This window comes from Pteropus alecto, unplaced genomic scaffold (assembly GCF_000325575.1).
Source record: "Pteropus alecto unplaced genomic scaffold, ASM32557v1 scaffold24, whole genome shotgun sequence".
NCBI lineage: Eukaryota > Metazoa > Chordata > Mammalia > Chiroptera > Pteropodidae > Pteropus > Pteropus alecto.
In genome coordinates this window covers 7,859,718-7,870,203 of record NW_006439192.1, presented here as the reverse complement: position 1 = coordinate 7,870,203, position 10,486 = coordinate 7,859,718, and the positions used below count along the sequence as shown (strand labels likewise).

The following is a 10,486-nucleotide window of genomic DNA, read 5'->3' as shown; positions in this document are numbered from 1 at the left end:
CAAATTTCCAGTTATAGAATAAATAAATCATGGAAATGTAATGTGCAGCATGATGACTATAGTTAATACTGTATTGCTTACTGGAAAATTGCTGAGAGAGTAAATCTTCAAAGCTCTCATCACAAGAAAAAAATTTATAGATAACTATATATGATGATGGTCGTTACACTTACGCAGTGAATCTTTTACAATATATCAAACTATAATAGTATCATTATGTTGTATACCCAAAGCTAACATAAAGTTAGTTATACTCCAATTGAAAAAAAAAAAAAAGATTCTTCACAGGACTCACCTCCTGGTGGTGAGCAGGGAAGGAGTATTATACCAAAAACAATTCGGAGAGTATGGTGTAGTGCAGATGGTTAAGCATTGTCCCCTTTTTATTTCTTCCACGTTGTTTTAATCGTGATTTACTATCAGAGAAGGGCTTGCGTATGTAGGACTTTAGGTCTCTAAACCAGCCTTGTCTAGGGCAGTAGGCGAGTGAGAACGATCACAATATTTTATGAATCGATGTAAACTATGCATTTAACATACTTCTAATGTTCACGTACCCCGCAATTCAAATTGAAAACAGTTTGATAAAGGTTAAGTGACTCGCCCAAAGAGATTTAGTAAATGAGTTGGTTTTCAGAACCTAAGTTTCGGTCCAAAAACCATTGCTAAATCAATGCTTTCCAACAGGGTGGTTCTAATTCATTTTCACCTGCATGCAGCAAAATTACATTATTTATGATGCACTGAATTACTTTATATTATATACAAATTAAGGGCTCATTCTTATTCTGAGGTTACGCCTCTCTTTTGGTATTAAAATGACCTTTCGAAAAACGATATAAGCTAGTAAAGGTTCCCCCCCCCCAACCCCCGCGACAAAATAAAAAGTGGAAAAGAGTTGTTAGTCTAAAAAAAAAAAAAAAAAAAAAGATTATCTGACCCAGGTACTTCAAAAGTCAAGACTCAATGCCGCACCAAAAGTATCTGCGGGGTGAGGGAGGAGTAAATGCGGGAGTGAGAGTCTCAGGTTAAAAAGAACCGAGTTTGCGATCCACTCCTTAGGTGATGGAGTAATAACACCGCAACCCTAATGGTTGGCGCTAAGGCCCGGCAGGCGGCGGTACGCGCCTTTCCCAAGCCTAATGATAGGCAGAATGGAGGCCTGGAGAGCTGGGCGGTCACAAACTGCGCTTTAGACCAGGTCACGTCGGACACTCTCGGCCTCTGCATTCCGGGATTTGGCCAGCTACTGCGCAGAGATACACAGGAACGTTAACTCCGTTTGCGGTCCAGGTGAGCCCAGGACAAGACCCACCCTGCGTGAGGGTGCGGTGACTGTCCCGACGTAGCAGTGGACGTACAGGCGCGCGTGTAAGTTAGACCGCTAAGGGGCGCTCCGTGCGAGGCCAAGAAATCAGAACACTCGCGATAGGTGAGACTAGAGTACCGGAAGTGACTTGCCGGAAGAAGCATGGCTGCTTCCCGGATTTGGACAGAGACGCACGCTGTACCGCTGACACCATGCAGTCAGATGATGTGAGTCTGTTTTTGCGCCTGAACCCGGGGTTTATGGAGGGCGTCTCACCCACTTTAGGCGACTCAGAATCTGCATACTCAGCTGGCCCAATTACCCCCTATGGCTCCGGAAGCGAGGCTTTCAGAGCCCTGATTTCAGGGCGTGGGGTTTTCACGTCTGCCTTGGACCCCAAGCCCGCTGCCTCGGCAGGATTAAGGAGCTAGACCACAACCACCTTAATCTACAAGGTCGGTGTATGTATCCAGTCCTTGGTGTCCAGCAGTAATGGACTTTACGTATTGTCCTTGGGGACTAGGAGGGCAGGCAGGAGCCTGGGGTGCAATACCGCTAACTTTAGAAATCAAACTTAAAGATCATCCATGTGCACATTTTCAATATGCTTTTCCTATGTTTAAGTTTTTCTTTATATTTGTTTCACTGTCTGCCTGAATCATAATTTTGGAAGCATCCTAGATTCATTCATTTAGTTATTTGTAGGAGAAATAATAGTGTGCCAGGCGTAGTAATAATTACTGGAGATTTGGATGTCAATAAGCTAGACAAAAGACCTCTGCTTTCTTGGAGCACTCTGGTGGGTGAGACAACGAACAAGTGAACAAATAAAAACAATTGCACTGTGTAATAATAGTACTATTATTAAGACCAGAGGTGATGAGTAGAGAGTAATTAGAAGAGACCACTTCAGATAGGGCTGATCAGGGAAGGTGTCTCTGAATAGTAGACATTTGAGCTGAGATCTAAAGGATGAGAATGAACTGTCACTGAGGGACTGAGGGAAAAAGCAAGCAACAGTAAGGTACAAAAATCTGGAGATAAGAGAGAAGGAATATATTAAAGGACACCAATGTGACTGTGTTATAGGAATCAAGGGAAGAGAGACATAACGAAGTTGGATATGCTTGCCAAGGCAAGATCATGTAGTGTTTTCAGGAAGTGGTTTTAGGGATTTTAGTGGGAAATGCCATCTGATTTACATTTATGAAAAGTTCCCTAGTTGTGTGAAAGGTTGTAGAAGGAGAGAAAATGAAAGCAAGGAGATTATGATGAAAGTAGCTTCAACTAAGGTCATGGTGGACATGAAAAGAAGTGGATGAATTAAGATCTGTTTTATCAGTAAAATCGACAAGACTTGGTGATGGGTTAAATGAAAAAAAAAAATCAAGGTTGGAGGCTTGAACAAATAGTTCAGTCGTGGTTTTATTTATGGAGACGGGGAAGGCTAGGGAAGGAATATGGTATTTTGAGAGGTGTGGAATTGAGAACTCCATTTGGACATGTTAATGGGTATGATGCCTTTTAGAATACACGTAGATGCTCTGGTTTTTCTTCAGATCGTATAAATCTTTTACCTTTTACTAAAGAATCCACGTGTAGATGTCAAGTAGGCAGCTGGGTATATATACAAGTCTGTTGCTCAGGAAAGAAGTCTGACCAGGAAATGACAGTTTGGGAGTCATTAACTTACAGATGTTTAAAGCCAGTAGCCAGACTGAACTCCTACTTTTCCTTTCATTTCCTCTGCCCTGTTTCCTACCATCCCCTGCCAAACACATCCTATAAAAATGTTGTTCCATTCTTTTACATTTCTTTATGCATTTCCTTTTAACTACTTTAAAGTCTTTACTGGTTCCTCAGGGCAGTTCACTCAAAGGCTCTCATACTCTTATACACCTCTATTGTAAACTGCTGCTTTGTGATGCTTTGTTTACAAATTTTTCTAACTATAGACAGATAACACTCTTTAAGGACTGTACCTTCGTTAATTCAACAAATACTTGAGTATCTCCTGTGTGTCAGGACTTAACATAAATTAAGTATACAGTAAATGCTGCATGAATAAGGAGTACATTATTACTGGAAGTACATTATTCCATTATTACTGGAAGTACATTAGTGGAAGATAGCAAAAGATGATCCTCCTTGCCCTTAATGAGATAAAATTATGGTACGTATATCCAAAAATCTAGTACTGTGCAACCTTTTACAATGGGAAATGAACATTTTAAGTAGAAAAGGAAAGTTACAAAACATATAATGTGATCTCATTTTGTTGATAATATACAAATAGGCACATTAGTTCTTGGAATGTATACACGTGTAGAAAAACTTGAAAATATTTACAAAATACTAATGAAATTTTATCTCTGGGTAATGGGGTTATGGTTATTGCTAATTTGTGTTTACTCTTTCTATAAGAATCTATTATTTGTGTAGAGTAAATAAGTCAGACTGCTTTACACAGCATTTTTTCTTCATTCCTCAAAGACTGTTTTCCTCAATAAAGCAGGCCACTGCCCTAGAGCATTGTTTCTTGGATTAATATGCCATCTATTGGGTCAGAGCAATTGAATGGGTTTATCATTTCCTCTGCCCTGTTTCCTACCATCCCCTGCCAAACACATCCTATAAAAATGTTGTTCCATTCTTTTACATTTCTTTATGCATTTCCTTTTAACTACTTTAAAGTCTTTACTGGTTCCTCAGGGCAGTTCACTCAAAGGCTCTCATACTCTTATACACCTCTATTGTAAACTGCTGCTTTGTGATGCTTTGTTTACAAATTTTTCTAACTATAGACAGATAACACTCTTTAAGGACTGTACCTTCGTTAATTCAACAAATACTTGAGTATCTCCTGTGTGTCAGGACTTAACATAAATTAAGTATACAGTAAATGCATGAATAAGGAGTACATTATTAGTTAGTGGAAGATAGCAAAAGATGATCCTCCTTGCCCTTAATGAGATAAAATTATGGTACGTATATCCAAAAATCTAGTACTGTGCAACCTTTTACAATGGGAAATGAACATTTTAAGTAGAAAAGGAAAGTTACAAAACATATAATGTGATCTCATTTTGTTGATAATATACAAATAGGCACATTAGTTCTTGGAATGTATACACGTGTAGAAAAACTTGAAAATATTTACAAAATACTAATGAAATTTTATCTCTGGGTAATGGGGTTATGGTTATTGCTAATTTGTGTTTAAGAATCTATTATTTGTGTAGAGTAAATAAGTCAGACTGCTTTACACAGCATTTTTTCTTCATTCCTCAAAGACTGTTTTCCTCAATAAAGCAGGCCACTGCCCTAGAGCATTGTTTCTTGGATTAATATGCCATCTATTGGGTCAGAGCAATTGAAATGGGTTTATGTTTTGTCTTGCAGGTTATCTGGGATACACTAGGAAACAAGCAATTTTGTTCCTTCAAAATAAGGTGAGTCTAGATTTGCAACTTGGACAAAGGTTCCTTTAGTTGCTGTCTTGGTAATCCAGCTTTTAATTCTTACTCCTTTCCTCCCATTCTAGAACTAAGACGCAGAGCTTCTGCAGAAATGAATATAGCCTGACTGGACTGTGTAATCGGTCGTCCTGTCCCCTGGCAAACAGTCAGTATGCCACTATCAAAGAAGAGAAAGGTAACTCCCCAGTTTTGGGTTCCATGAGAACTACTCAACAGCCTTTAAAAGGATGTTCTTTAGTCTCTCTAAATAATTTTAAATGTTATCTATCCTGCAGGACAGTGCTACTTGTATATGAAGGTTATAGAGCGAGCAGCTTTTCCTAGACGTCTCTGGGAACGGGTAAGACTCAGGACATAAAATTGCAATAACCATTGATCAAGAGCGAAAATGCCACATGCTTTTCTCTTTCTTGATCATATCTAGATTAAACTTTTGAAGCCATCCTCATTAGGTCTCATAGGTGTTGTTAACAGTGCAGAACTACTCATTTACCCTTGCCTTTCAAGCTTCCTTTTTCTGCTTGATAGGTCCGGCTTCATAAAAACTATGAGAAAGCACTGGAGCAAATAGATGAAAATCTAATTTACTGGCCCCGTTTCATTCGACACAAATGTAAGCAGAGATTCACCAAGATCACCCAGTACCTAATTCGAATTCGAAAACTTACACTAAAGCGACAGTAAGTATTTAGATCATTTATTTTTAAACCTGTTTTTCCATGGATCATTTTATGAAACCTATAGTAATGCTTTCTATTCATTTCAACTTTGGGTGGTCTTTTGTGATATAAGAAATAACTTTACCTTAAAGTTGTGCCCTTCGTTTTGCAGAATTTTAAAAATAGTATAGTACAACTTGATTATCCCCTCCCTGTCTAAAAATCAGCTTCAGAAAATTTTATTTGTAACTCCCTGAGGGAATCTTAAAATTAGGGATTTGAAAACGACCTAAAAAATATTAATAAACAGCAATGTAAGAATTTTACTCTCAGTTCAATGAAAACTAATTTTAAAAAGTGATATTAAAATCCACAGAATTGAGTACCTTCTTAAGGAGTTATAGGCCCTAATACTTCTTCATTGTGACCTGCAGAGAATACTAAAGATGTCAGTCTACAAAAAGTCCTTTTTCTCAGTTCACTGAAACATTAATGTTAGCATGGTGAATGCCCTTGGAAGTCTCGCAATCCCTAAAGAAAACAAAAAGTCATATTAAAATATATGTAAAAATGCCTGACTTTTTACAGCATTAAATATCTAGAAAATTTTAATATATAATCTTGCTGTACTGAACTGAACCCTACAAAATCAATTCTAATCCTTGTTATCTTTTCAGGTTTTTAAATGAACATATAGTACATGTACATGGGTTTTCTGGTAATGTGTTTTATTTCCCATAGGAGGAAACTTGTTCCTTTAAGTAAAAAAGTGGAGCGGAGGGAAAAAAGAAGAGAGGTAAACTTATTGTTCTGATATTCATAGTTTCTATATTTTTATTGAGGGTAGGGCTGTGTAGGTAGGGCACATGAACAAGATTGTCACCACTGTCTGTGTACTGTTCCAGCCCTGGACGATGGTTTACTAATGGATAAGAGTATTAGTTGCATAAGATGGCTGATATTGCATATCTTAAGATTATAACTTTCAGGACAGGTTAAAATATGGGTGTTTTGGGGATATATGTAATGGAGAACAGAAAAAACACCTTAAATAGAGATCCACAACTCCTTGTCGGAAATTCTTGAGGTCAGGTGTTTCAGAATTCAGAATTTTGGTATGTTTCCAATCTTATATCTTACATACTACCCGCAGGGTTTGATCATTCTAACCAAACACTAGTAGTTCTGCAGTGAAATATAAGAATGTTCACTCTAGATGCAATTTTTAAAAAATCTTTAAGAGCATCATGTCAGTTGGGTCATGTTAAGCCACTAAATTGAGTTGTTTTAATTTTGAAATTACTGGTAGGAATTGGTTGAGATTATTTGTTCCTTTGAAGTAAACTAGTCAGCTTTGTTATGAAACTAATGAATAGCAATGGTAATATTGTGCTATTCATGGAAAATCTAGCCAGGAAATTCCAGCCTTTGTGCCAGAGAGCAGTCTGTCTCTCTATCTCACTGGTATCTCATTCAGGCTGAATTTTCTAATGCTTTTCAAGACCTAGGATTTCTCTTTTTCTGACAAGCTCAGATTTTCAGTCATTCTGGGTATTTGCTTTGCTTACCTCACTTCCAGCAGCAGACATTTACCTGATCATTTATCATATCCTGTCAAGACATAGCTTTAATAATCTGGATGCTTTTGTTTCCATTAATCATGTAGAGTTCTGTATCTCAAATCTAGTTTATCATTGGTCTCCAAAATTTTTGGTCACTCACCCCATCAATAAAATTTTTGAACATATGCTCCCCAATATATCATTTATAAATGTTATTATGCATGTGTGCTTTCACTCTTAGGTATATTTTTATATAATAGTTTGTGATGGTCTGGTTCTTAGCTGAGTATAAATTTGCCTTTAAGGAGTCTCATAACTGATAGGTCAGACATATTTAGAGAAATGCGTTGTTGATTGTTCGCATTAAGTACTTGCTCTTTATTTTTCACTCTCTACCAATTAATGCAGAAGTTTTTATCCGGATCCAGTTAGTGAGTTTTCCTACATCTCAGTGGATCACCCTTGAGGTGTAAGGACTCACTTTAGAGAATAATATAGAACATCACAGTAGTCTTTTAACTGATCCATGTGTTCTAGTGTTCCTGCATTGTGATTGAGCACACACACTGTTCTTCATTCTAACGTAGTTTCAGTAGTAACACTATAAAATCCTCTGATTTTCACTATCAAATTAATGCACAGTCTTAGGCTAGAAAGGTAGTTTGAGGTTAAATTTTTATGTTTTGGTTGTGGGTGGTACAGGTCAATGTCATGTAGCGTTTCCTATGAGAGATCATTGAAGAGATTTTTTAACTATTTTTCTATCACTTGGAAACTAACATGGTTTTAGAAAACAAATAAGTGAAAGTCTCTGTTCCCTTTTCTGCTTAAGGGTTGCTAATTTTCTGAGACACTTAAATGTATGTAGACCTACCTGCTTTGTATATCAAAGGCTTTGTTAGAATTTGAATGCTATTTATAAAAACTGTAGGAATTCTTGAAAGGTTTAGTTTGGGAGGTAAAGTTTGAGAAGAAGAAATATATCTGGTTAGAGAGGCAGAAGCCCCAGTAATAGTGAGAGGGAAATGTGATTATATGTTCTTTCTTATAAAAACTTGATAGTGTCTTCAACAGGCTAAAAAATGAGTACTAGTGAAGTAAATAGGTTTGCTTCTTTTCTCTTACAGGAAAAGGCATTAATAGCTGCTCAGCTGGACAATGCCATTGAAAAGGAATTGCTGGAGAGACTTAAACAAGATACGGTAAGAAAGCTAGGAGCTTTGGGGTACACATTTTATTTTTTAGTTGGTAATATGCTAGGAAATGTGGGAATAGTGGAAAATGTGTTTTATTTTTAAAGATGCTAGAAAGATGTGCACCTTGATTTTATTCCTGAAATATGTATCATATAGTCCTGGCTTCCTCATTTTAGTTCAGTGATACAAGCACATAAAATGCTTTGGTTTTTATCCTTGATACTATAGTCATGAGACGTTTTCCCTTTATTCCCAATTCCTGTTCCCAAATGCAACAATTCCAGGTCTTTGTATAAAAACTGTACAGTTCTGATCTTCCTGCCTTTTATCCTCCTCTTTTAAGGTTCTTTAAAATGAACTTTTATTCTCTTTTTAAGATTTAGTGCCGTTTAGAGACGACATGGATGATTTTTTTTTCATTATTCCTCCTTCGTCAGGAAAATTACATTTGTTCTAATCTGTGAGTTTTATAGACTATTAAGCTTTAATGATCTGTTTCTATCCTTCATAAAAGTTGTCAGTTTGGTATTAACCACTGATGATTTAAATGACAAAAAAGGGGCTTTTTAAAGACACTGCTAGCGTAGGCTTGAAAACAGTATAGAAATATTACTTATCAAATTAGGTATTCTCATTTTTCTGAGGAAAAAATAATATGCTTGTCGGATAATGATCTTTAAGTGTAAGACCCAAACGTAGTTAAAGCCAATCTGTTTATGTTCTTCAGTATGGCGACATCTACAACTTCCCTATTCATGCCTTCGACAAGGCCCTGGAACAGCAGGAGGCAGAGAGTGACTCTTCTGATGCCGAGGAAAAAGATGATGAGGATGATGAAGTAAGCTTTGTTTGTGTTTTTGCTTTGTCAAGCAGAAATCTATAGGACTACATCTATTTTAATGTAATTGAGAGACAGAATATTATTTTCAGTCCCCCAAACAAAAATAATTATTTGACCATATTTTTCTATCATGAGATTAATTCAGGTCTAGCAGTGGCCACTTGGTTCTCTAAATTTAGTCAACAGACTATGCATTGACAATTTTAATCTTACTGATTGGCATTCTAAAATTTTTCCTGCAAGGTGACAAATGAAGAAACTTCCTTAGCTGATGGAGTATACCATTAAGGAACCTACTGAAATTTACAGAGGGTTTGATCTTACTGTTAACATGAGAGGTACCTGAGTGATAGTATGTTTAGGAAAAGGGCAGATTTAGGAAATAGATACTCACTCACATGGGTACATTGGCATACTTTGCCTATTAAACTATTTTTTGATATTTGAAATTAATAGTTGACTATACAAAGAATTGTTTGTAAATCCTATGTACTGATTTCAGAAGTATTAAACTTGGAAATAAGTTGGTTGCCTAGTAAGTAGATTTTTATTTGGTTATTTATGCATGTATTTATCAAAGAATCAATCTAGATATTTAAGCTGAGTTTTCATTATGTATTTTGAACCTAACATTTGTGTTTTATTTTAGGATGTGGGAAAAAGAGAGTTTGTGGAAGATGATGAAGTGGATGACAGTGACATAAGTGATTTTGAGGTGAGGCAAGAGTTATAGGTAAATCGTGTGGTGGTCTTCAGATGCGGGGAAAAGAGGGGATTTCAAACACATAGAGGCAGATAAATTCTCTAGTTTGTTCAAAATTGAGAGGACAGTGGAGTTTGGGCAATGAATCTAGTGTCTTTTTTCCCCATATTAGGATATGGATAAACTGGATGCCAGCAGTGATGAAGATCAGGATGATAAATCCTCCAGTGAAGAAGAAGAAAAGGCCCTTGATGCCAAACACAAAGGCAAAATACCCTTGAAAGGACCTTTGCAGAGAAAACGAGCCTATGTGGAGATAGAATATGAGCAGGAGACAGAGCCTGTGACCAAGGCCAAAACCACGTAATTTCCCTTCAGGCATTTATAAACAGGACTGAGCTTTTTGAACTTCTTCCTTTTATACTCAACACATACATACCTCCAGTTTTTGCTCTTCATGTTGTATTTAACACAATATTTGTGTTTTTGATATTTAGGTCACTTCTGTGGAGCAAGAAATCTGGGAGTGGAGGAAATCCTTAAGTTGTAAACAGAGTATTTTTATAGCTTTGGCATATGTATTGAAGTGACAGCTTGAGCCCAAGAAGCTTAACAGATGAGTCTGTGGTTGCAAATATTTCCAAATTTTAAATGCTACACACCGTTTCCTTGGTGCCCCACCCCCGCCAACTTAATTTAGAAATGTCCAGACTTCAATTTTTTCTTGCTCCTTTCCC

General features: G+C 36.8%; 1 protein-coding gene across 1 annotated transcript; it reads left to right on the top strand.

Annotated features, from left to right (window-relative positions):
• The first annotated feature begins 1,386 nt into the window (after positions 1 to 1,386).
• Positions 1,387 to 10,415, top strand: MAK16 (MAK16 homolog). The gene is made up of 10 exons (XM_006916323.3): positions 1,387 to 1,536; positions 4,712 to 4,761; positions 4,854 to 4,963; positions 5,064 to 5,128; positions 5,317 to 5,468; positions 6,189 to 6,243; positions 8,137 to 8,211; positions 8,933 to 9,043; positions 9,696 to 9,761; positions 9,922 to 10,415. The coding sequence occupies exons 1-10, from the start codon at positions 1,522 to 1,524 to the stop codon at positions 10,114 to 10,116; spliced, it is 894 nt and encodes a 297-aa protein (XP_006916385.1). The 5' UTR covers positions 1,387 to 1,521; the 3' UTR covers positions 10,117 to 10,415.
• Positions 10,416 to 10,486: the final 71 nt, after the last annotated feature.

What these genes read in the sequence shown, in the direction of transcription:
- MAK16 (XM_006916323.3), top strand. An exon ending in CTAGACGTCTCTGGGAACGG is followed by an intron (nt 5,129 to 5,316) that starts GTAAGACTCAGG and finishes TCTGCTTGATAG; the next exon opens with GTCCGGCTTCATAAAAACTA. An exon ending in AAACTTACACTAAAGCGACA is followed by an intron (nt 5,469 to 6,188) that starts GTAAGTATTTAG and finishes TATTTCCCATAG; the next exon opens with GAGGAAACTTGTTCCTTTAA.